The 27,711-nt window shown below is 39.5% G+C and overlaps 1 protein-coding gene across 2 annotated transcripts in view; it reads right to left on the minus strand.

Annotated features, from left to right (window-relative positions):
- Positions 1–25,586, minus strand: part of SPPL2A (signal peptide peptidase like 2A) — a 50,774-nt gene extending 25,188 nt beyond the window's left edge. For both annotated transcript variants that reach the window (XM_058541570.1, XM_058541569.1), the window contains exons 1-8: positions 25,440–25,586; positions 10,400–10,519; positions 9,883–10,065; positions 9,312–9,401; positions 8,152–8,285; positions 4,120–4,271; positions 1,293–1,389; positions 540–641 (exon numbers count right to left, since the gene is read on the minus strand). In XM_058541570.1, the coding sequence (XP_058397553.1) occupies positions 540–641; positions 1,293–1,389; positions 4,120–4,271; positions 8,152–8,285; positions 9,312–9,401; positions 9,883–10,065; positions 10,400–10,519; positions 25,440–25,505 (944 nt within the window). In that variant the 5' untranslated portion in view covers positions 25,506–25,586. The remainder of the gene's footprint in view (positions 1–539; positions 642–1,292; positions 1,390–4,119; positions 4,272–8,151; positions 8,286–9,311; positions 9,402–9,882; positions 10,066–10,399; positions 10,520–25,439) is intronic.
- Between the last annotated feature and the right edge of the window lie 2,125 nt (positions 25,587–27,711).

The following is a 27,711-nucleotide window of genomic DNA, read 5'->3' on the forward strand; positions in this document are numbered from 1 at the left end:
CTCCCAAATTTTAGGCCATTAAATCCTTTTGGGCTCTAGTAATTTTATTAATAAATCATTAAATAAAGTTAAATATATATTTTTTCTGGTTATCCTTCCTGCAAATGGACAGATATCTGTAGACTTTCTTATATTTCCTTTCTTACATGAGAGCTAGCAAACTCTAGATATTCTTCTGCACTTTGCTTTTTTCACTTAAAAATATATCCTGGAAATCACTGTATATCAGTTCATACAGATCTTCATTCTTTATAGCTGCACTGTACTTCATTATGTGGCTATACTATAAGTATATTTTTGAAGACTATTTCAGTTTAGATGTTTAAACCATAATTCATATTTCCTTCTCTATATGACCTCAAGTCCATTAGCATAAGATCTGCTTACTTAAGAATTTATTTAGCTTGTTTCAAGACTATGGTGTTCTGGAATAAAAGCAAAAAAAAAACCCATAATAATCATAATGAATAATTATCATGGCAAGATATAAAACAACCCATCCTTAGTTTAATCTAAAAGCAAATACACAGTATTCATACCTATCTTCATTTCGAAATACAGCCCAAACAACAGCTACTGCTATGCATAGTCCAGAGAGAAAAATAAGTCTCACTTCAATGCTTTTGCCACGACACATAATCCTAAAAAACAGATTGATATAGGTTAATTTACCCTGTAGATGAAATACAATGTTCACTTGATATGAGCAATGACAGATGTTAACCACAGTCACAAGAAAGCTATTGAACCAATTTAAAAGTCTTTTTTAATTTTTTTAATTTATTTTTTCCCCCCAAAGCCCCAGTAGATAGTTGCATGTCATAGCAGTACATCCTTCTAGTTGCTGTATGTGGGACGCGACCTCAGCATCGCCGGAGAGGCGGTGTGTCTGTGCAGGCCGGGGATCCGAACCTGGGCTGCTAGCAGTGGAGCACACGCACTTAACCACTAAGCCATGGGGCTGGCCCTAAAAGTCTTGATTCAAGTACAACAAATGATACATAATAAAATATTTATCAGTTCAATAGAACTTTCTGTGATAATGGAAATGTTCTATATCTGTGCTGCCCAACACAGTAGCCACTAGCCACATGTGGTTATTTAGCACTTAAAATGTGACTAACGAGACTGAGGAACTGAATTTTTAATTTTATTTAATTTTAATTAATTTAAATTTAAAAAGTGATGTGTATATTGGACTGCACAGGTTTAAAATAACACTCCTACTTTTCCTTGCATTGATTTAAATTACAAATACCAACATTATAGGATTCCTCATAAGAGATACATACGCGCATTGTCCACACGGAATCTTACGAATTAGTGCAGCAAGACAGTTGTACAGACTCATTGCTGATGCTATGCAGAAAATTGCTATCATAACATACACTAGAAAAAAACAAGACACTAGATTATATGGGAACAGAAGGAATGTGATAAGAAAATATTTATAGAAGCAATATTAATTCTTTAGCTTTCTTATTGGATCATGACACTTATAATGCAGTGACTACACTATAATCTGAATTGGTTGGTAAGCTAAAAATATTTACATCTTGAGTTTTAAGAGTGGGTATTTTATGTGTTGTTTTAGTCCCATTACACATTGGTAGGACTGCTTAAGGGCCTGAAGCTGGCTCTACATTTTCTATTATTTAATCATTCAAATTGACATGTTCAAGATGTCTATGAGGTGAGTTGTAGACATTCGTGATTATTTAATTTAAATGTAAGAAATGGAAGAATTAATAAACCATTATAAATGCTTTTTAAAAGGCAGCTTAGGAATGAGAACTGACACCTACCTTAGACATTCACCATGCTATCTGTATTTTCCCGTGGTGAAATTTCTCTCTAATAACTTGACCTCTGGTAAAACCAAATCCATTTAAACAAATCTCTGCTACGATACGATACTAAGGTAGTTAAAATTCACAAATGTTTTTCTATATTAGCTGTATTTATTTGAGAATTATTTAAAATTAAAAACATTTGATCTTTTTGTTGTTAAAAGGGGAAGAAATTATTGTGCTCTAAAATAAAATAAAAGTATTCATTTTCTGAACTTTCTCAAAGTTTCACAATGGAAATACAAATTTTACCTGAATTTTTGAAATTCCACTAAATTTCAGAAAACTATAACTCTTCTGTAGGGGAGAAAGAAAGAGCAATCTAGAGATAGTAAATCAGAGATAGCCACTTTCTATTGGTGATCTTGGAAAAATTACTTTTTTCGTCCCTTGTTATTTTTACTATTGGTTACATATGATAATGTGAGTAGTAAGACAGACAAAGACTGCCAAGTTGAGTTTGGTAAGTCATCCACCAAAGGTTTCCAACCTAAGTTTTAAAACACTGGTGGAAATCATGTTTGAGGCCCTAATAGTGTTTTCAGTGTCTCAATCAGTGTCATACTGTATCTAAGAAAATGATTATGCATGGGAAAGAATTGGGTTAATATAATTATCTTTAGTTACTTTCTTGAGCATGACAACATAAAATGGTAAAGGGAACCTTAGCAATTTAGTACATTTAATATATTCAGAAATGGTAGCAATTTTAGCTATAAGGAACCATTCGGAGGTACATTAAGTCTTGCAATATCATACAGACATTATCAAAGTCATAATTAAATCCCATGTCCTGGGATAACCATGAGGTTTAATGATCTTCCATCTACATCAAAAATTACATTTATAAACAGGGTCAACTTTTCAAACAGTGATGAGTTTAAGGAAATTTCTCACCAAAAATTAAAACATGCTTTAGGGTAGGGTAGAGGAATCTCTTTTTTCTATCAAAGACCACTCATATATTGACTGAGGGTTAGATGCAAACAATTGAAGGCTAAGTATTAAATTAGAAAAATTAGATGCAAAATGACAACATAATACCAATATCATCCCAGTATCCACTCTCCCAGGAACAGATAGAAATATGAGTGATATTCAAAGAATGATTTTTTTCTAATTGGAAATACTTGTCATAGGTCTAGTTTTTTTTTTTTGTGAGGAAGATCAGCCCCGAGCTAACATCCATGCTAATCCTCCTCTTTTTGCTGAGGAAGACCGGCTCTGAGCTAACATCTATTGCCAATCCTCCTCCTTTTTTTTTTTCCCCAAAGTCGCAGTAGATAGTTGTATGTCATAGTTGCACATCCTTCTAGTTGCTGTATGTGGGATGTGGCCTCAGCATGGCCGGAGAAGCGGTGCGTCAGTGCGCGCCCGGGATCCGAACCCGGGCCGCCAGTAGCCGAGCGCGAGCACTTAACCGCTAAGCCACGAGGCCGGCCCATAGGTCTAGTTTTTAAGTTGCTGCCACAGGACAGGAGAAATTGAACAACAAGCAAAAACTAACTTTAAAGCCTCAGTTTTCTAGTCCAGAAAATTATGCTAATGTTCTCCAAAGTAGCATTGTAGCCTGTGGCGATTTTTACAAGGGTTTTTGCTAGTTCTTATCAGGTACACTCCCCCTTTTCCCTGGTCTCCCTCCATATTTCTGCTGTACATTGGCCAGAGATGGCAAATTTCCATTTTATCAGACCACTAAGAAGATTGTCCAGGGGATGGGCAAGCCATTACAGTTCCTACCCCTACCTTCTTAAAGGAAAAAGTATCAGTTACTCTCTAGACCACAGGCAAGTCCTAACAGTTTATACAAGTAAAACAAAATTTGAACAATACAACATCTTGATTTGCAAACTGACAAAAGGACAAACCACGCTTTAGGGGCAAGCAGAGGCCAGAAACCAGTAATTTGAATAGTCTTCTATTTCATATAACTAAATATAGCCACCAAGAAGTCCTTAGTCTGCTGCTTAGAGACTGGGCTATCATGCTTTATCTGCAGAAAGGGAAACTTAGGGAGCATAGCAATTCTTTCAAGTCATCCATGAAGAAATGTTCTTATCTCAAGACAGAGTATATTTTTAATCTGAATATTTTTTACCCCCGAGTAATGGGGACCCAACACTTCTGACTGTTTAAAAAGTTAATATCATTGTTTAATTAGTCACTTAAGTTTTCCAGGTGGAATGCCTTAAAGGAAATGATAAATCTGGCAAAGTAAATGAAAAGACTGCATGCTAAAAGTAGCAAATATAAAATATTGACTTCTTACCCAACCATTTGTAGAAGAAATAAAGTAAGACCATCATAACACAGCAGATGACCACAAATATAACAACTGTCAGAGGACTGAAAGTTAAATACTCTTCCTTCTTTCTCCTCATTTCTCCATCTTCAGTGCTCGTCACTGCCTTCATGTTTTCGCTGCATAAACATACACAGGAATGTCAGGAAATCTCTGCCAAGTACAGTTATTTTAAAAATCTATCTCTAATACCAACTTAAATTTGTTTCTGATTACAAAGTAATATACTTAAAAAAAACTGCACACCAAAAAGAAATATGTAATCTAGAAAAAAAATCCCTATAATTTTACCCCTCAGAGATGATCTGTTATTAACCACTAACTTTTAAAACAGTATTTTTTTCTGTAGGCAAAACTGTTGAAACAGATGACATTTATTACATAAACATTAATGTTTCGGGATGTTTATGTTGTCTAATTTGGACACTATTGACGTAATAAATTTCAATTAATAACCAATTCTTTTTACACATTTAATATTACACCAAATTACAGACAGTGAAGTATGCCTTAAACTAGCTCTTCTTAAATGTAGACACCAATTTCTTTTATCAATCAATTCAGTATTTACTGCATGTCTGTTCTGTGCTCATCAATGTACCACGAAGGATTCGAAAGAGAAGTTTAAGACATAGCTTTGTCCTACTTTGATTTAAGATAGCAAAATATTGTTTCTAATTCTCCCAACAACCTTTGCTAGGTCGCACAGCTAATAAAAGGCAGAGAGAGAAGTTGAAGAGGAAAGAGTCACAGTGTCCTTTGTTGAGCAGTCTCTGTTCTGTCACCCTACTGTCTCCTCCCGGTTACATGGAACCCACTACGCACTGTTCCAGCTACAGTCCCTTCAACTCCAGTCTATTCAACTCTGTTCCCTTGGGTACAGCCTGACCCTTCTCATCAGGTCTGGGCTGAATATAAACTTTAGGTTAAAAAAAGGTTTACTTCTACCAAATTGTACATTTGCCAAACTGCTTATGTACCAACATGCCGCTTTCTTATTAGAAAATTGTTGATTGGGATGGTCACGATATTAAGCATCTGTGACTCTAGGGAGGCTGCCTGGGACAAGAGCAGGGAGAGAGTCTGGGGAGAGACACCGGCACCTCCCTGAAACTACAGACCTGGATGACAAGCTGTTAACAGAAGTTTCAATGCAAGTGGTACCTGAGGGGGAAAAGGGGCCAAACTTTGGTATCTATCATTGCAGACAGACACATTTAAAGATATTTTTGTCATAGTACACATAAGCCATAATAATGAAAGATTTATATATTCATATTCAGTGTACTAAATAGCACCAGACAATTTCTTTTTTTTTTTTTTGTGAGGAAGATCAGCCCTGAGCTAACATCCATGCTAATCCTCCTCTTTTTGCTGAGGAAGACCAGCTCTGAGCTAACAGCCATTGCCAATCCTCCTCCTTTTTTTTTCCCCAAAGCCCCAGTAGATAGTTGTATGTCACAGCTGCACATCCTCCTAGCTGCTGTATGTGGGACGCGGCCTCAGCATGGCTAGAGAAGCAGTGCGTCGGTGCGCGCCCAGATTCCGAACCCGGGCCGCCAGTAGGGGAGCACGCGCACTTAACCGATAAGCCCCGGGGCCAGCCCACCAGACAATTTCTTAAAGGGAACACATATACTAGATTTATATCACCTAAAATATTACAATTCATCTTTATAAAAAATTGTACTCTCAAATCAGCTCAAGAGCTACACGCAATGGGAAGCTAAGCTTTCTTCCATGCCGTCCTGAGTTCATGAAGCTTGAGGACCAGTGATCTCACTATAAGACTTTAACTCTCTACTGACAAGTCTTTATATGGAACCAAGCACCTTTCCCTTTTGCATAAGGTACATCTTTCATTTGGTAGGGTAATCTTGGTTATGAGGTCCTGTTCTGGCAAATTTTCCCTCCTTAAACCTTATTATTCTCTTTCAATCTAACTCTATTTACTTGCTAAATGATAGTCCTTATGTTCATTTTTTTAAATTAAGATATAATTGACATGTAACGTAGCATGTAATATAATGTTTTATATTAGTTTCAGGTGTACAACATAACGATTTGATGTTTGTATCCATTGCAAAAAATGATCACCACAGTAAGTCTAGTTAGCATCTATCACCACATAGTTAACACATTTTTTTTGTTGTGAAAACTTTTAAGATCTATTCTTAGCAACTTTCAAATATACAATACAGTATTATTAACTATAGTCACCATGCTGTACATTGCATCCCCAAGACTTATTTTATAACTCCAAGTTTCTACCTTTTGAGCACCTTCACCCATTTTGCCCACCCCTCACCTCCCCGCCTCTGGCAACCACCAACCTGTTCTCTGTATCTATGAGTTTTTTTTTTTGAGTCCACATATCAGTGAGATCGTACAGTATTTGTCTTTGTCTGATTTATTTCACTTAGCATAATGCCTTCAAAGTCCATCCATGTTGTTGCAAATGGTCCTTATGTTCTTAATCTACTTTTTATGGAATTTTTTCTTATCACTGATTCATATTCTCTTTCTCTATACTGCCACCTCAACCCCCCCACACATACACTTAGTTCTTTCTATCTTTATCTTACTCTTAGAATCAGCCACCTCAATTTCAAAATCCATAAACTTGCAGGTAAAGGACATCTCCTCTCCCAACCTGGCTACTGAAGGCAACAAATTCTTTGTTTTTGCTCATCATCATGTTTTTTGAATAAAAAAGCCTATATGTACTCCTCTCCCACCTTCAACTTTCTTGAGGGGGAGCTTGCCCTGACACGTATATGAAGCTTGCCTTGCTAACTCAAAGTGTGGTCCATGGGCCAGCAAAATCACCTGGGAGCTTGTTAAAAATGCAGAATCTCAGCCCCTATCTCAAGCCTACTAAATCTGAATTTTCATTTTAAAGATCTCAAGACAGTTTGTATGCACATTGCAGTTTGAGAAGCACTACTCTAGAGAAGAAACAATCTACATAGTAACGGAGTGAGAATCTACATTAAATGGGAAAACATTTTCAATGAATAAGCAGGTTTTGGGAAATTATTTACAAAGTTTCACCAAATAATCTAGAAAATGATCTTGGAGATCTTCTTATATACTATGCTTTATAAAGATAATGAAGCAAAAACAGTGTCTACTCATATGAGAATATGTGACTGATATATGTTGAAACATGTTTTCCATTCTATAAAATACTTAAAACTCAATACTCCAGGAACCTGCACTTATTAAACCCTAAGGTTTCTCTCATGATATAAGTCAATTAAATTTTAGTATTTTAAGAAATTACAAATAAGCTTAGCTTCATTTAGGTGCATATAAGCCCTTTTTAATGGAACCTACTGATCAATTCACAAGGTGAATATATTGTCCTTTATGCATGAAATAATATGCTCTAAGCACATTTTTAATTCAGAGTTATAATTATGAAATGATCCTTTTATACTATATTGCCTGCTTTAATCTAGAGCCAAAGGTACATAACTCTAAGACGACTGGGTTTAGGTTGTTATTAAATAGGGAAATCCAAATTTCGCGTACATTTGGAATTTCTATATTTAAATTAAAATATGGACATGCTTAATATCCTTAGAATTCCTAAAGCATTAAACAGAATGATGAGGTCACATTGTAATGACTCAACTTGGGGGAGCTGAGAAACTTCTCACCTTCTCTTGCTCATTTTCTTCCCATCTAAATATTTAGGCACATTAGGATACTAAGTATCTTCACTTTTTCTGGGAGAGACAAACATTTTAATTTAAGAGTCTATGATGGAATTTCAATATTTCCCTGCCAGCAGAAGAGTTAGAGGAACCTATGACTCCCCTTCTTAGTGAAAAGTTAAATGTCCTAGATGAGGACAAACCTGCAATCTGATCTTATCGGCACTATATTCTGAGGTCAGGTAGAATTTTAAAAGTTGTTATATGACTAAAGTGATTATCAAAACATAATTTTTTAACCATTTATCACAAAACACTGAAGTTTAATTAGACTTACAATTCAATTACTCCACTCCAGTATCCTCCTAATGCCACAGTGAACACAGCAATTACAAAAATAACCACCATAGTATAGTCAAAGTTAGGCCATGATGGAGAGTACATTTTCACGGTAATGTTATCTCCAAGAGTCTGAAAGGCAAGATAACATTAAAACACCAGAATTAGTTTTCTTTTTTTTATTATTTTTTTTTTGTGAGGAAGATCAGCCCTGAGCTAACATCTATACTAATCCTCCTCTTTTTGCTGAGGAAGACCGGCCCTGAGCTAACATCTACTGCCAATCCTCCTCCTTTTTTTCCCCAAAGCCCCAGTAGATAGTTGTATGTCATAGCTGCACATCCTTCTAGTTGCTGTATGTGGGACGCGGCCTCAGCATGGCCGGAGAAGCGGTGCGTCGGTGCGCACCCGGGATCCCAACCCCGGCCGCCAGTAGCAGAGCGCGCACATTTAACCGCTAAGCCGGGGGGCCGGCCCTAGTTTTCTTTCTACTACAGCGTATGGCAGCAATATTCCAGTTTCACTCTGGAACAGACACTATACATTGGACAGTCAACAATACGAGAACTATTTTTGACAACATAATGTATTCTCTTGTCAAAATTATGAGGCTATGCTTTGGTGTATTAAATCTTGAAAGTTCCGTGTTCCACACAAGCACATTTTGTTCAGAGATTTAAAGTTAAGAGAAGGGGCCGGCCCCGTGGCTTAGCGGTTAAGTGCGTGCGCTCCGCTGCTGGTGACCCGGGTTTGGATCCCGGGCGCACACCGAGGCACTGCTTCTCCGGCCATGCTGAGACTGCATCCCACATATAGCAACTAGAAGGATGTGCAACTATGACATACGACTATCTACTGGGGCTTTGGGGGAAAAAATAAATAAATAAATAAAATTATTAAAAAAAAAAGTTAAGAGAAATGATATGACATAGATTTTTAAAGAAGCCAAAACAAATAAATATTTTTTCTAAAGTTAGGGCTCTGAAACACCTTGTGCTACATGGGAGGTGAATACTTCCTCAATATAGACTTGATAGGCCTTTATAGCTTCTATTTAGCAAATGCAGCATAGATAATAATTTAAATTAAATATCAGTGGCTAAAAGTAAAGAGCTGTACTATTTATAAACTGTGTCTAATATGTAATTACTAATTTACCTGCTTCATATCTTTAAAGTCTTTGTAGTTTATAAATGCAATCAGTATTTTCACATCAAGAAATTCAGATTTGTTCCCTGAGGGATAAAACTAAAAGAAAAAAACATATTATGAAAACTTATGAATTACTAGTATATTTACAGATTAAAATACAAATTATTCCATTAAATACAAATATCACATCTTTTTTTAAAGTTAAAAAACAAAGTTTCATGTGTTCTTTCTTAATATTATAGTAAGAGTTCTCAAACTGGAATCTTTCTAGCATAAACTTAAACTGACACATATATATATAAATATGATATACAGGTATATCATATAATGTACGTGTAACACACACACACATACATACATATATATTTGTTCCTAACAAAGTCTTGTCTACTTTAGGAATAGAAAAGAAACTACAAAATTTCCCAATTAAATGCCTATCATAAACTTATTTAAAAAGAATCCTACCATAAGATTATTCAAAACGCAGCCCTTAAACCATACACAAAGAAGATAGTTCAATTCCTGTGAAATTTGATATCATGAGCTCAGAAGAAATTATTATAGTTTTACAACTTACTAGGACACTGTTATTGGCAACCAACAATGCTTCAGCACCTCCCGTCTGTGCAATTCTGGCTTTTTCAAGAAAATGACAGGTTCCCCACTGTACCACAACTGCTTTGTTCTTTATTCCATCAGGAGGAATATCAGAAAGATTGCACAGTGGTGTGGTAGTCAGATTCATCAAACTAATGGAAGTCTGAAAAGAAGAAATGTCTTTAACATGATAAATATCATATTTCACACTAAATGCATTCAATGACAAGGTTTAATTTGGTTTAATCAATTCTGGTTTAATACAAGGGTTTTTTAAATTAGAAATTTTTTATGACAATTAGGCTTTGAGGTAAATATTTTAAAATTCCATAACTTGTTTTTCCCACAGAAAGAAAAATCCTTAAGCAAAAGCAATAAAATAATTATTAATCCCATCATATATTACAACTAGTTCACATACTAAAACACAATAATCACTCCTTCTCGCCTTTCAATATTTTTATGTTTACAAATAATAGTAACTGTGATTTACTTACTGCATTTTCTAGGGTACTTGGAAGAGCTGTCCAATGAGGGTTATAGAGCATGCAGTAGTCCTTAGAGGGTAAAGGTGTGCCATTTCCAGAGGCATGCAGGATTGCTTCCTGAGCAGCTGTCTAGGACACGAACAATAATTTTCACACTGGAAATAATTTGGCTTCCCACCAACTAAGAATTTTAATAAAGCTCTCTATATACAGGTTTGATCACATTTCCTTTAGAGGGAAGGTCTTCCAATGAATTTATTTCTTCTTGTTTGAAGAAATACTGAAACTATACACATTTGCCCAGAACACATTCTTTAAGGAAGATAGGACACTTTCTTACGGAGATACAATTATGGCTCTTGTTATAAGGGCCACATTCCAGGCAGGATTCTTGCTATGATGTGATAACTTCAATACTGCCTTCACAGCCTGAAACTTTCCTTTCCAATCTCTTATGAGTTATTACTTAATTGCTTAGTTCTATAAAAGAAAATGCACTTGAAATCTCTCCAGCTATCTTACCTTCCATATTCCATGAGTAACCAGGGTAAAAAAAGGTACATTATTATTTCTAAGTGCTATCTTTGGAAGAGAACTAGACAAACTGGAACTCTCGAGTTTTCAAGATTCTGCAACTTCCTATTCAAGAAGACCAATCCAGAGTTTAAAGTGAGGAAAAAGAGTTAGAAAAACATTCTTTCCTTTTGCCTCATTTCCCACTACCTGGAAAGAAGAGAGAGACAAGAGGTAAGAAGTGATTGAGGGGCCCGCCCCGTGGCTTAGTGGTTAAGTGCGCGCGCTCTGCTACTGGTGGCCCGGGTTCAGATCCTGGGTGCGCACCAACACACCGCTTCTCCAGCCATGCTGAGGCCACGTCCCACATACAGCAACTAGAAGGATGTGCAACTATGACATACAACTATCTACTGGGGCTTTGGGGGGAAAAAAAAAAGGAGGAGGATTGGCAATAAATGTTAGCTCAGAGCCAGTCTTCCTCAGCAAAAAGAGGAGGATTAGCACGGATGTTAGCTCAGGGCTGATCTTCCTCACAAAAAAAAGAAAAAAAAAAAAAAAGAAGTGATTGAAAAGAATGACTATTGCACATGGGGGTAGGAGGTGGGAGTAGAGAGTATGAAATGAAGAAGATAATTACAATACTACTCCACATCACAATTCCCTTCAGATTTGGATCAATCCAAATCCTTCCTCTCTCCTCCTTTAATCAAATCTTTCTCTAAAACATAAGGGAGAAAAAACATTGCTTAGCAAATAAAGATAATGTACTAAGCCTCTACCACTAAACCACGCATTAGGTCAAGCCACATGAAATTGCTAATAGGTGACCATTTCTGATCTATAAAATTGGGAATTTCATACAAGTCAATCTAAATTTCTAAAAAGTACAGAAATGCTCTAATCCATGTCCTCCTACCTAAAATCTCCCTGAACATTTGGGATTAGAAGGTTTTCCAGCATACTCGGGGCTTCCTTCGCTTATGAATCTAAGGAAGTATAGGGAATTCATAAAACATGCCATCAAATTACACAGAATAATTAGATAGGGAAATTATTTGTGGAAAAAGAAATGTAGTTTTCATTCAGCTATATACTTGGTGGCCATAAATGGATTCTGACAACAGAGGTGAACCAATATGTTAAATGCTTACTGTACACCAAACTATTTTTAGTTTATAAACAAACTAAACAAAGTATATTTAGGTTATTTTCACACATTTATCTGATTCATTATCACTGTTTTACAAATGAGGGCACTAAGCCTCAGAGAAGTTACTAACACAACCTACCTGAGGTCATACAGAATCATCTACAGTGCTAACTACAGAGGGTAATCCTGCAGATAATCATGAGGGTTCATTAGGTTTAGGATAAACATTTTTGAAAAGAATATTTCTTAAGTGATTTGGGTACTTCTTATTGCATCCAACAAAATGGCACATGATGTCATCAGTGATGCTGAGTTGGATTATTTGGTTAACGTGGTAACTGCAGGATTTCTCCAGTGTAAAGTTATATATTTACCTTTGTGATTGCCAAGTAAGTAATCTGTAGAACCATGTGAACAACAACCTCTCACCTAGTGTTTTAGCCTTCAGGATAATCCATGCGTGAATTTAATCTGACATATTGCATTGGGAGTTGTGAAACGGTGAATGTTTTTTAATACCGTCATTCCTGCTACATTTATTAGCCAGTATTCTTCTTTAGAAAAGAGCTCTACTCTTTCCCTCTATCACCTTTTGTTTAGTATCACAAGACTCATTGACTTTTTAAAATTCATTGTGGTATAATTATAATTATTTGTTTGATGTTCAAATTGTCCCAAATTTGGCCAGTGGAACCTCTTCCAGCTGATTCTTTGTATCCTTTTGACAAGACTCCATTAGCCTTGAGTACTTTTTTTTTGGCACAAGATGTCCTAGGCTGACTTTATCCTTTATGTGCCACAGATCTGGAACCAGCCATTCCACTAACCTTCTTTTGGAGAGGAATGGTATTTAGACTAGGATTTGGGTTATAACTGAGCACATTGCTGCTGAAGTGGTACAACCTCTACTATACACAATTGACAGTATCAATCAAAATTTTTAATACATAGAATCCTCTGATTCATATTCTACAGATTATTTCACAAATGCACAAAGATAAATGTATAAAGATGTTCACTGCAATATTATTTGTTATAGCAAAAGAAAAACTCAAAAACAAAAAAAACAACTTCCACCAATAAGGAGCCCTTTACATTATGGTATGCATAGTACACAGCTATTAAAAAGAAAGAACTAGAGGGGCCAGTTTGGTGACGTAGTGGTTAAGTTCGTGTGCTCTATTTGGTCGTGGGTTTGGATCCTGGATTCGGACCTACACACTGCTCATCAAGCCATTCTGTGGCGGTGTTCCGCCTACAAAACAGGGGAAGATTGGCACAGATGTTAGTTCAGGGACAATCTTCCTTAAGCAAAAAGAGGAAGAGTGGCAACAGATGTTAGCTCAGGGTCAATCTTCCTCGAGAAAGAAAGAGAGAGAGAGAGGGAGGGAGGGAGGGAGGGAGGGAGGGAGGGAGGGAGGGAGGAAGGAAGGAAGGAAGGAAGGAAGGAAGGAAGGATGGACGGACTAGATGTATCCCCAGAAACAGATGTCTATAGTGAGAAAAGCAAGTTCCAGAGAGATATTTACAGTTGAATTCTATTTTTATAAAAATAATGACCCCCCCAAAAGCTCCCTATATGTATCTGTGCATTTATGTGAGCTTGAAGAAGCATGTGGAGAGAGAGACATCAAGCTACTAAAAAAAAAAGAAGAGTGAGAGGAAAACAAAGGCAAAGGTGAGGGTGTGAAAAGAATGGAGGGAGAAACTTAAAAAAGGAAAAAACATTTGAACAAAACAAAGGTATAAAGTCCTCTCCTCTCATCCCGGCTCTGACAGTCACACTCTTAGGGGTTTCTTCTATATCTTTCCAGACAATATCTATATGTATATATTTATATATACATTGAAATACCTGTGCTAGTTGTTTCACACATATGGAATCATACTATATATACTGCTCTGTAGCTTTCTAAAATTTACATTTTTTAGATATTACATTCTCCATATTGATACATGTACACGACCTCCTTTTACATAACTGTATAATATTCAGTGTACTTTTATAATTACAAAAACTAAGAGACTAAAAATAAGCTTAAACTTTCAACGAAATACAAAGATGTCCAAATATGAGTAAGACTTATTGCTATAAAGGGATTATAATCTTTCCTACAATTGTAGAAAATTCATCACTGACAAAAGCAAAAACTCATTGACATGGGCATTACGCAGGCAAAACAGAAAGTTTAGTGGAAGATTAGTACAAAAGAGGAAAGTATAACCATACATAATCGTACAGTAGTTAGTACTGAATGTGGAACATGCAGCAAATTTCACGAGCAAGCTAACACACCTAAACAACTTCAGCATTTCCACTACATTTTCAAATATCTCAGTAAAATTTCTCATAGAGATTGTATAGCTTCAAAAATTCAGTTTATTAACAATAGATATCACGAGCTTTAGAATTAGAGACCTGGGACAGAACAGCAGTTTTACCACTTACTGCCTATGTTCCAAGTCACTTAACCTGTCTTCAGCTTCAACATCCTCTGCTTTGAGATGACAATACATGTCTGGACCTCATAGAGTTGTCATGAAGATTAAGTCAGATGATGCAATTGTTTGTACATATTAAGCTCTTAATAAATGGTAACTATTATTATTAATAATACATCTAGCACCTTGCCAAGTACTTGTACCATGCAGAAGAAATACAAGATGACTGATTAGAGGGTGCTTAGGGTTTGGTGGGATGTGGGGATAGGGGGTGATAGCTAAAGGGTATGGGGTTTCTTTCTTTTTTTCTTTTTTTAAATATATATTATTTTTTAGATCAGCTTTAGGGTCCCATCAAAACTGAGCAGGAGTACAGAGTTCCCACATACCCCCTTAACACAGACATGCACAGCCTCCTCCATTATTACATTTGCACTACAGTAGCACACTTGTTACAATCAATGAACCCACATTGATACATCATTACCACCCAAAGTCCAGTTTACATTCAGGGTTCACTGGAGGTGTTGTACATTCTATAGGTTCTGACAAATGTAGAATGACATGTATCCACCATTACACTATCATATGGAATACAGAATAGTTTCACTGCCCTAAAAATCCTCTGTGCTCTATTTGGTTTTTTTTTCTTTTGAGGTGATATAAATGTTTTAAAATTGTGGTAATGGTTGCACATATCTGTGAATATACTAAAAGCCAGTGAATTGTACACTTTAAATGGGTGAATTGTATAGTGTGTGAATTATATCTCAATAAAGCTGCCCCCTACCCCAAAACACTAAACAAGAAATTACAGTCTCACTGGGAAGATTAAAAACAAACCTGAAACCAATAATCACAAACAGAATGTGATTAAAGCCAGTCTCTAGTGAAAGTTTTAGTAGTTCTTAGGGTATGAGAAATGCAAATTCTTGGGCCCTATGCCAGACTGAATCGGAAACCGTGAATCAGAAACCCTGGGCAGTTTATTTTTAACAGGCCTTCTGGAGATTCTGATGCCTGTTAAAGTTTGAGAACCATGGCTATATGATCAGTGCTTCTCAAGATTTAATGTGCATACAAATCACTGTGATCATATTAAAGTGTAGATTTTGATCCAGTAGGTCGGGGTGGAGCGTGAGATTCTGCATTTCCAACTAGCTCCCAGGTGCTGCTGCTGCTGCTGGTCTCTGGACCACGCCTTGAGTAGCAAGACTACAAGAGAACAGAGTAGTGGAAACCACATGGCTGTGGGTCAAAAAATTTGGAAGCACAGAGAAAAAGGTTTGAATCTCAGTGTTCCTTCAAACATTACAAGTACCAAATTAGGGGAGACCTGTGGTCCACTCACGCTAGTACCAGATCATCTGACAAAGACCATATGGCGGAAGGGCAGGATGCCTTCTTTTACGTCTTCCAAATGAGAGACACACTCCAAAACATCTGAATTCTCCTTTGTAATTAACTGTGGTCTGGTCTTCTATGACTTGACTCAAGCTTTAAAAAATATGTTTTTATTTTCAATCAGTAATGAAAATATTCTCATAATAAAAAGCTCAGTATCAAGAGCTTGAAGGGAGTTAGAACTAATGCAATCTAGTCCCTTCATTTTGTAGCTCAAACAAGTCCAAAAGGAACAAAACGAAGTGATCTCAGGGGCCAGGATTAGAATTGAGCTCTCCAAAACCCCGACCAGCGGTCTCTCAACTCTGTATCACTTCAAGTTCCTTCACATAGCTAAATCCCTGAGCACCTCTTAGTGCCCAACCATCACCTCCAGTTTTAATATTGGTCCACCTATCTCCGCATTAGCTGTTTACTCCCTCTCTTCCACGATATCGGCATGGGTCTCCTACCACAACTCAAATGCCTCTAATACTCAGTTATTTCCTCCCACATCCTAAACATCCCAAACTCTAAGTCCTTTCCTTATACTCTTCCAAATACCCCCAACTCTAGGTCTCTAGAGCTTCATGGAATTCCCTTCCCTTTGACAACTGCTCCTTTCGGCTTGTCCCAAATCCTCCCTCTTCACACCAGTTCCTCAAGAATCAAGTGTCCTCCAGATTAGTGGTTACCAGAGGGGAAGGGGGTTGGGGCTGGGCAAAAGGAGTAAAGGAGCACACATATATGGTGATGGGTAAAAATTAGACTATTGGTGGTGAGCACGATGCAGTCTATACAGAAACTGATAAATCATAATGTACACCTGAAATTCCACAATGTTATAAACCATTATGACCTCAATAAAATAATAACAAAAAGAAGAATCAAGTGTTCTCCAGGGCCATCAAATCACGAATCTCACACCAGTGCCTTTATATTCCACAACTTACTTGATCCTCACACACAAGAAAAGCAAGTATACTAGTTCATAGCGTGAAGAAGTACTTCCTTTTTTTCTGACTCAAATTTACCTCACATAAAACTTCATGGGACGCCTGTTGTTTGTGAACAATTCCTAATTTACTTTATCCAGATCACTTGACTTCAATCATATTCCATAATCTTCTTTTCAAATTAAAGAATATTGATGGTTAAGTCTATCTTAATATTATAGTTGCCTCTTCCTTTGATCATTTTTATCATAAATAGCTTTTGCTATGACAAATGTCAAATGATTGCCAAAAGTCTAAAAAAGAACAACTGTAATGGTGTTACTATACTCACACCCTTAAAGGTGTACTTTCCCCCCTTCTCCCAGACCAGTCAGACCTTAAATAGCTGGCCATGTCTGAGGAGCTTTATCTCATCAGCATACTCACACTGAGTCAGTCTTGCACTGACCTCCATGTCCCTGTCTCTTAGGGCTACATCATGCTTTACACTCCAGTCTCTTGGTAGTTCCAACCAGGGGCATTTGAATTCCTGGCCTCTGTTCCAACAGCCTCCTGACGCTGACTCACCAGCCCAATATTAACCTACTGGGAACAGGCCTGTTCTACTCCTGTCCAAGATAATAGCAGAATTCGAGGATTCTTCTTTGACTTTCGTTCACAGGTTTGGTTTATTTGTCTTCTACTCTCTTTCTCCTTCAAAAGGTATCTTCCAGCATTGGATCTATTTTCCAAATTTAAGTCTTCACATATTCCTTTCGAAAATAACAATTCTCTAGCTAAAAACTTATCTAACATGCTACCCCTTACCCTGTATCCATGCCATCCTTTGGATATCTTAGGACTCTGTCTTGGCCCATCTTCACCTGATCAAAATTAAGCTCCGAATAATGCAATGTTAACCTTTACCCATGTACACAGTTAATTCCCTTAAAAAGCTTTAACAGATTAGTCAAGCATGGTTCTTCTTTTTTCCTGGAGATCATGTTCAGTAATCTGTGCAGCAATTTCTTACCCTTTACTACAGATCAGTGCTTCTAGAACTTTAATGTTCTTGTTAAAATGCAGATTCTGATCCAGCAAGTCTTAGGTGGGGCCCATGATTATGTGTTTCTAACAAGCTTCCAGCTGATGCTCTGATGTTCATCCACAGAGTACATGGTTATAGACTTTATCATGAATAGCAGTGAAACTCACCTGTCTTCTACACATTACTGGGGTGCTCCTAGGAATCTCCTCAAGAGGTGAGAGTCACAATGTACTTGCAGTCTGCTACTACAGCCAATGTGCATGTTTTGGCCAGCAGTTCCCCTACTTCACCCATAAGTTCCTTCAAAACTCTTTAGTATATGCATCACTGGGTCTCACCTTCCCCACCCCTCTCCACAGTCTGTCAATTAATCCTTGATATACTTAATCCTTCAGTTTTAAGAGGCAACGTGTGAATGTGACTGTAACTCTCTCCAATTAACCCCCCTGCCATCTTTCTTCATAAAATTTACAAAGTAAACAATTCCTCTATTTTTAGACACCAAATATGAGGGCTGGGGTTTTCGGGCAAATATTGTTAATAGAATTTATTTATAACAAAAACCAGCAATTAAAAAAATCTATATTCCTAAACCAGAAGATATAAAATTGTAATCACTGAATGGTAACGCTGAGGAGCAAGTCACCTACCCAATACACTTACATCATAGCCATGTAGGAGGTATCCCTTTCTTTACAAACATCTTTCTCTCTACATGGATGTGAGTTTTAAGTCAACAGCAATACAGTAAAAGAGTTGAAAGGGGCCTCTACAGGAAAGGCAGAGCTGGAGTTGAGTGTCTGAAAAACACATGTTCTAAAGTCAGGCCTAAGTAACTTTCAGATCACTCACGATTACGTATTTTCTATGCCTGTTTCCTCTCTAATAAGTTATATAATCAAGACAACCTACGTTGTTTCTACTTACTTCCAGTATTCAAGGTTTATGGAAATGATGCACCGAAAGTGACTAGACCCAGACCCACAAAGATTAAGTGTAATCTTAATTACTTAATTAGTGGCTCAGTGAGAGCTAGGGCATCAAACAGGGATTTACAGGGAATCAGAGGAGTCTGTGGGCCATGGGAAAAGTACAGGCAGGACCATTTCCTGACTCGGAGAATCTGGGGACATTAACGTACAGGTTAAGAGGCAGTAGGGTGTGGGAAGGAGGCGAGGTAAACATTCATTCATTCACTACTCTACAGTCTATGAGATGCTAGGGGAGACAGCAGAGAATGAGTATAGTAGGGTTTCTCCTTCATGGGGCTTATAGTCTACTTGTTACCTAGATCCAGCCTTCTTCCTGGTTTTCTCTAAGTAATCTTACTACTTAGTGATATATCTCAATGTTACAGAATTTATGATTTACACTAGAATTCACAAACTCAAATGCCTACAAGGCCAGGCAGGTAATATAAATGCATAAATCAGAGTTAATTTAAGGCCACAGGGCATAATAAAGCTTGGCAGGGCTGGCCTGGTGGCGTAGTGGTTAAGTTCTCGTGCTCCATTTCGGTGCCCCCTGGGTTCATGGGTTTGGATCCCAGGTGTGGACCTACGCACTGCTCATCAAGCCATGCTGTGGAGGCATCTCATATACTAAATAGAGGAAGATGTGCAGGGATGTTAGCTCAGAGCCAGTCTTCCTCAAAAAAAAAAAAAAAAAAGAAAAGAAAAAAAAAGCTTGGCAAATTCTGGCCTAAAGGCAACCAAAGTTTTAAAAAATTTTAGTATCTTGGGGTAAGGGCCCATACCTGGCAACTTTATGGTCTAGAATTTTGTAAACAGACCCAATTTCAGGCGATTTTTAACAAAAAACTTATCAAATATATAATAAACATGACTTCTCCTATCTTTAAACGTTTTCTTTTTATTTATTTATTTTATTTTTTAAATTTATTTATTTAGTGTGTGTTTGTGTGTGTGTGAGGAAGATCAGCCCTGAGCTAACATCCATGCCAATCCTCCTCTTTTTGCTGAAGAATACTGGCCCAGAGCTAACATCTGTGCCCATCTTCCTCCACTTTATGTGGGACGCCGCCACAGCATGGCCTGACAAGCAGTGTGTTGGTGCGCACCAGGGATCCGAATCCGGGCCGCCAGCAGCGGAGCACAAGCACTTAACCACTACGCCATGGGGCCGGCCCTAAACCTTTTCTTATGAATAAACAAATTCACAAATTTATCTGATCACAAATAGATCAGTCTTGTGATCTATTTTTGATTCACCAAAAAATCATTATTGCACAACTTAATGGAAAAATATCAAGAAACGTCTAGAAACTCTGCATTCTAGTCCTCTTTTTCATGACTTTCTATACGATCTAGGACAAGTCATAACCTTCCTGAACCTTCTCAGGATTATTTTGAGTTTCAAAGGAGATGTATGTGTAAGTGTTGCCTTTTGCGAGGGAGATGATACAGCCATCAATGACTTAGAAAGCAGACAAGGGGATGTAGAATCCACAAAGACAGTTCAGAAGAGGAAAGGTAAAAGAAAAATTGTAGAGAATCTGAAAGTTAAAGGAGAAATATGGCAAACCAGCATGTCCAAGCTCTGGCTGTCATAACAAAATACCATAGACTGGGTGGCTTAAACAACAGAAATTTATTTTCTTGCAGCCTGGAGCCTCAAAGTCCAATATCAAGGTGCCAGCATGGTTGATTTCTGGTAAGGGCTCTCTTCCCGGCTTGTAGATGGCTGCCTTTTCACTGTCCTCACATGGTAGAGAGAGAGAGAGAGAGAGAGGGAGCAAGCAAGGCAACAATGCCATCAAAAGGGCCTACCCTGATGATCTATCTTATCTAAACCTAATTATCTCCCAAAGGCCCAATCTCCAAACACCATCACATTAGGCATTAGGGCTTCAATGTAAGAATATTGGGGGGGGGGCACACAATTCAGTCCACTATTCTGCCCCTGGCCCCCAAAATTCATGCAATTTTCTTGAACTGCCCCCCCACATGCAAAATACATTCATTCCATCCCCACAGCCCCAAAAGTCTTAACTCATTCCAGCATCAACTCTAAAGTCTCAAGTCCAAATTCTCATTTAAATCAGATACGGGTGAGACTCAAGATATGATTGATCCTGAGGCAAAATTTCTCTCCAGCTGTAAACATGTAAAATAGATAAGTTACGTGCTTCCCAAATATAAAGGTGGGACAGGCACAGGATAGACATTCCCACACCAGAAGGAAGAAAGGGGTGACGTGACATAAGAAGCCCAAAACCTAGCAAGACAAATTCTATTAGATCTTGAGGCTCTAGAATAATCCTTTTTGGCTCCATGTCCCACCTTGCAGGCCCACTGGGGTGACAGTGTCACAACCATGGCTCTATGGGGCAGCCCCACCCCCTTGGCTCTGTGGAGTCCCTCCCCCCAAGACTCCCAGCAGAGGCCATTAGGCTTGTTGAAACTAAGGCAGTGGTCTTGACGATCTCTGAACGACCTTTGGAGTCATTTCTCCCTATTCGTGAAGAATAATGCATGTTCGCACCCAAATAGCTCCATCATCCCATCCTGTCAAATCCAAGAAGTCCAACAGCCTTTCTTCATTTCACCCACCTCTGCCCCCTTCAGTTCAAACTGGCAGGGTTTCTGCTCATATAACCCCAAAGCTCTTTATCAAATAGTTGTTCAGCCACAACCTTAATGATTTTTTCAGAACTAGCTTTCTCATTTTTTGCATGGGTAGGCTGAGAATTTTCCAAATATTCAAATTCTGGTTCCTTTTTGCTTAACAATTCCTTCAATGCCTCTCTCTCTCCTTTTGCCTTTTACTATAAGCAGGAGGAACCACACTGCCCCATCAACACTTTGCTTAGAAATCTTCTCAGCTAAATATCCAAGTTCATCACTCACAACTCTTCCTTCAACAAAACACTAGAACACAGTTCAGCCAAGTTCTTCACTATTTTATAACAAAGATTGCCTTTCTTCTAGTTTCCAATAACATGTTCTTCATTTCCACCTGAGACCTCACCAGAATTGCTCTTAACATCGATATTTCTAGCATACATCTCAAACCTCTTATAGCCTCTACCCATTACCCAGTTACAAAACTGCTTCCACATGTTTAGATATTTGTTACAGTAGCACCCTACTCCTGATACCAAAATCTGTCTTAGTCAGCTTGGGCTGCCATAACAAAATACCATAGAGTGGGTAGCTTAAACAGAAATTTATTTTCTCACAGTTCTGGAGACTAGAAGTGTAAGATAAAGGTGCCAGCATGGTTGGTTTCTGGTGACAGCTTTCCTCTGGCTGGTAGATAGCTACCTTTTCACTGTGTCTTCACAGGGCAGTGGGGGGGGGGGGAGCAAGCTCTCTGGTGTTTTTTCTTAAAAGGGCACCAATCCCATCACAGGGAACTACCCTCTGACATCATCTAAACCTAATTATCTCCCAAAGGCCCCATCTCCAAATACCAACACATTGGGGGTTAGGGATTCAACATATGAATTTGGAGAAGACACAGTTCAGTCCATAGCACAGCAGCTCAGCATCTCTCTCATAGCTTGGGTAGCAGAACATACCCAGGAGGTTGTGAGGGCAGAAGAGAAGAAATTAAAGATTCTTTGAGTAGTATACCAAAGGAATGCAGATTTCAGCAACAGATTTTTCCCCTGGGGATCCTGATTATCACTTCATTGTAATAAGTTCAAGATGTGGCTATATAACACTTCAGATTCTTTGAAGTAACGAAAAAATAGAACTTTGTAAAAACATTATGAGAAACACTCAGAACTCTTCAGAGAACTTTGAAGCAATTTTAGAAAACAGATCCAGGCTAAACTTCACTCATTCTCTTTGAAACAGAACTCCATGGGCCGACACCGTGGCTTAGCGGTTAAGTGCAAGCGCTCCGCTGCTGGCGGCCCGGGTTCAGATCCCGGGCGCGCACCGACGCGCCGCTTCTCCGGCCATGCTGAGGCCGTGTCCCATGTACAGCGACTGGAAGGATGTGCAGCTATGGCATACAACTATCTACTGGGGCTTTGGAGGAAAAAATAAATAAAAATAAAATTATAAAAAAAAAAAAGAACTCCGTGACTGGGTCCCAACAACACTGTGAAATAAAGGTCAAACAGGTTGGGGCTAGCGGTGGGGGTTGGACTGGGGAAGGACGAGTGAGAAACGGAATAGGACAGAGGCAAGTGAGAATTTTTTTATTTCTAGACTTAAATGTTTGATGCGTTTAGAAAACAGTAAAACAGCCAGGCATGCTGTAGCTTGAGTTCAGTATACACAGTGAGGTCACTCTGATGTAAAGACAACAAGTTGAGGAGGGCAGGCTACAGGATGTTGAAGGCCCTTTCTAATAAGAAATCCTCTCTTCTTCAAGGATGTGGTAGTGGTTTCTGGAGATTATGTGCTGCTTCTAGATGAGGATGTTGGCCCTGTTCTTACATGACTAAGGCGAAAAAGGCCCAGCAATGCCAGCTTCAAGAGCCCAGAAAGGAGACATGAAATGATTCAGCTGGCATCATTCATTCAAATGAATTCAGAGAGGCCACCTGGAGCTGTAAGACTAGGGAAGAGAACAACAAGGGCTTCAGGGAGAAAATGGTAAAAAATAAACAAACAAAAACTCTCCAGATAGTCGTGGAGGAAAAGAACTAGCTATCCAGCAAGTAAGCAGAAGGAAGGAGAGAGCAAGCTCCTGCTGAGGAAAATGATACCAGATTTATTTGCGTTCCTCAGAAAAGGAAAGGAATGAGAAAGAGATCATTTCACGAAATTCAAGGAAGGAAAGGTCAAGAAGAAAACAAACTCACTGAGAAATTAATAAGAAATAGAAAATCAATAATAATGGTTGGCACTGAAAAAGAGCTTTACAATTGAAAAAAGATCCTGTCAGTTTACTCATAGTCACCAGCCCAGTGCCTGGCATATAACAGATGCACACTAAATATTTGTGGAGCAAAAGAATGTTACTGAGTCCCCAACAACTCTGGGACTGAGGAGTACAGAACCCAAGATTAACACAGTGACATACAACAAATGGTGGGATATAAAAAGAATAAAATCTAGAATGTGAGAGACAGAGGCTAGCTACAATTCAGAACAGGGATGACCTTTAGATTTGTGAAGCCCTTGAAGTTATATGAAAATTCTGCTTACATTTTTCTAGTGAGGGGGTTCAGAGCTATTGATAAGAATTTCAATGTGAGTTTATGAGCAATTATTATTAGGTTAATTATGAATTTGTGTTGAGAAAAGATTAATAGGAATGTGATATAGAAGATATATTCTTGCAATTAGTTTAAGAGGTTCAAATGAAAATGAGTGCAAAAACATCACACAAGTTTTATATCTAGCATATAGTTTTATGTGTATTTACATACTATCTGAATTATCTTTCAGACATATCTGATTACATGGTAAACACCTCAAAGATTCAGACTAACACTGCTACTTTGTTATTCTCTTTATATTGTATCACCCACACACACTCCAGGCGCTGAAGCAATTTTTAGATACATTATCTCATTCATGTTCCTAATGTTGCCTAGCAAAGTTACTAACATACCACAGGCACTTAACCATTTTAGGCTTTGATTTTTGGTTTCTTAATAAATGTTCAAGACACTTTTATATTGAATATATTCACAAAGAGTAATCCTCTAAACTGGAGAGCATGGAAAACATACTCCTTCAGAGAAGTTACACATTCTAATGGAAAGAATTAGACAGCATACACCATACCAATTCTATATAAATAAAGCTTATAAAAGTTTCCAACTTGAAACTCCCTAAGTGAAATTTACAAGAAACAAACACTGAACACTGGCGTCCTGACCACCCAGTGAAACTCAGTTGCTTGATGCAGAATTTTAAAACATCATTACTTTTCCGTAATTATGAAAAAAACAAACCTGTGAACACATATTTGTTACTTAACCGACTCCCCTCCCCTTTAAACCAGGCAGAGAACTGAAAACCACTAAAGGCATTACACTTTGTTGTGTTCTTTTAAAAATTATTTTAAGTCACTACGATTACCAAAACCCCCCAGAATGGAATCCAATGAGCCCTAAGGCCAAGCAGGAACTACAGAGGAGGTAGAAGAAGAAAAAGAAAAACTATATTAGAGCAATTAAATGAAAGCACAGTCCTTGAACCGCTCAACACCCTGGGGCCATGTATAATTTTTTTTTCTTCTTCCTGAGAAGAAAAGAGGTTAAGAAGCTGCAGGGAAGTCTAGACGCTAAAACTCAGAGGTCAATTAAAAATGCCCGGAACAGTGAAAAACTAGAGAGAAGAACCAAGGTCAACGTAGCCTGCGGGGCTCCGCAGAGAGCTTTCTTGGGGGTAGGAGCTTCGGGGACTTCAAAGGACGGGAATGGGGGTGGAGGGCAGGAAGGCTGGAGGAAAGGGTGAACAAGAGGGGGCTGGAAGGAAAGGGAGCAATGGGAAGGGGGGGAGGAAAGGGAGAGGCACGAGCAGGCGGCACCGGCGCGGGCAGAGGGGAGGCCGGGCAGCCGCCCAGGGGTGGGGAGAAGGGGAAGGGAGTCCCGGCCCGGCCCCGCCCCGGGGAGGCCCGCCCGCCGCCCGCCCCCCTTACCAGCGGGAGCAGGAAGCCCCAGAGCAGCGCGGCCGCGGCGGGGGGCAGCGGCCGCGGCGGCCCCATCGGACTGGCGGGTGCCCGGCGGCGCGGCGCGACTCAGCGGGGGCAGGCTCGGGTCCCGCCGCGTCGCTGTCTCCGCGGCCGGCGGACAGGGGCGGGCGGCGGGGCTTGGCCGGGCCCGCCGCTGCAGCTGGGGCCGCCACCGCAGCGCCGACTTCCTCTTCCGGCCCCGCCCGAGGACGCGGAAACCCCCGCGCCGGGCACGTGGAGTCCCGGGGCCGCGCGCGCCGCCCGCCGGCCCTCTCGGCGTCGCGGCGCTGGCAGGCCGCCAGCTGCGCGGCTGGGCGTGGCTCTCTCCAGCTGCCTGACCTGACTCTCCCCGGAGTCCGGAGTCCGCGGAGGCGAAGGGACTTTTTCAAGGCCCTCTTCCTCCTCCTGCAAGTCGCAGAGCGCCTGCTCTGTTCCCCAGTAACTACTCAGGTGCTCGGGCCAAAATCCACGTGCTTAATTCATCGGCTCCCTAGCGGGGCCTGGCCACGCTCACACATGTATCCGAAAGCCGTCCACTTTCTCCAAAACCGCTGCGACCACCCAATCCTGGCCACTGACGTCTTTCTCCTCCAAACTGATCTGTTTCCACTCCCAACAGCCCTTTATACACACAGCAGTCTCAGAGAGATCTTTTTAAAGATATAAATCAGATCATATCACTCCCCATCACACTTAGAACAAAATCAAAACTCTACTCTGGCCCACAAAGTTTACATAATACAACTCCTGCCTTCTTCTCTGACCCCATCTTGACTTTCCCACGCTTGCTTTAAGCCACAAGAGCCACCTTTGGTTCTTCTGTCCTTTGTACTGGTAGCCCTCTCTGCTGGAATGCTGTGCTCTCTGAATACCTGGCTCGTTGGCATTCACTTATCAGCTTAAATGTCAGTTCCCAGAGGGAACATCCTGACATACCCAATCTAAAGTAGCCACGCGGTCACTTTCGTATCACGAGATTTATTTTAATTTTCCGCATAGCACTTTTCACTTGCATATTCTCTTGGTTACTTATCTGTTCATTTATTTATTTATGTCACCTCCCACTTGAAAGCAAGGAGTGTCTTTGCTTTTTTCACTGCTATGGCCCTTAATAGACCTATAACATTTGGCATAAAGTAGGTCCTCAAATATTTGTTGACTATTCAATACCAAACCCTGAATAGGATGCTGTCCTTGCCATTCCACAGCTGAGTTTAGTGAGGGACACAGATGTGTGAGCAAACACAGTGCAGGGTGAATAGTGACTCTTTTGTTTGCACAAGATGCTATGGGAGTATCAAAAGGATATATAAAAGAAGTGCCAGGAAAAATTCCAACCTAAGCTGAGTCTAGAAGGGTGAGTTAATTTTAACCAGGCAATGGACAGGAGAAGGAGGAGACTTCCAGGAAGACTGAACTATTAGTGTCAAAGCCAAAGGTGACATTGGAGGAACTGCAAAACTTGGGCTTGGCTGAGGTTACTAGCAGTGAAAGATGAAGTGCGAGAAAAAGGCAGAGGCCAGACCACAAATAGATTGGGACATCCTGCTTGGGATCTTAGCTTCATCCAGTTGGTGGTGAAGAGCAAATGAATAATAAGTAGAGCAGTGACAGACGATTTCTGTTTCCGAAAACTCTCTGTGGTGGCGGGTGGGGCGGCAGATGTATTGAAACAGGGCGAGAGTGGAAGCCAGGAGATCTGTTAGACAACTGTAGTAACCTAATCAGGCCAGGCATAGTGAGGGCCTGAACTGAGACAGTGGCGGAAGAAATGGGGAGGAGGAGATGAATCTGCAAGACTTATAGCAGAATTTGGTAACAGAGAGAGACATGGGAGATGAAGGAGAGGGATGATTTTCAGAATCCTGCCCTGGGCCAATTTTTGAGGTGATCATCACAGAAGATGAAGGGGGCATGGGTGAGGGAGGAGACATAGTTTTGGACATGAGTTTGAAATGCTTGTGGGATATCCAAAGGCAAATGTCTGTAGGTTGATGGCTAAGTGGGTTGGTCCAAAGTTTAGTGGCACAGTGAAGCCAGAACTCAGGTCTTCTGCCTGTCAATCCTACTCTTTTCACACTTTCTAGCTGCCCAGTGCAAGCCAGGTTCCTCTTTTGTAAAATGTCTGTGATGAACTAGATGACTTCATCTCTGAATATTCCCTTCTGCTCATAGTGGCCCTGTGCCTAGTGATCTCCAAGGTGGCTCCTGAGGCTGTCGGAAGTTCTCTGGTTTTTCC

This window comes from Diceros bicornis, chromosome 5 (genome assembly GCF_020826845.1).
Source record: "Diceros bicornis minor isolate mBicDic1 chromosome 5, mDicBic1.mat.cur, whole genome shotgun sequence".
NCBI classification, from domain to species: Eukaryota; Metazoa; Chordata; class Mammalia; order Perissodactyla; family Rhinocerotidae; genus Diceros; species Diceros bicornis.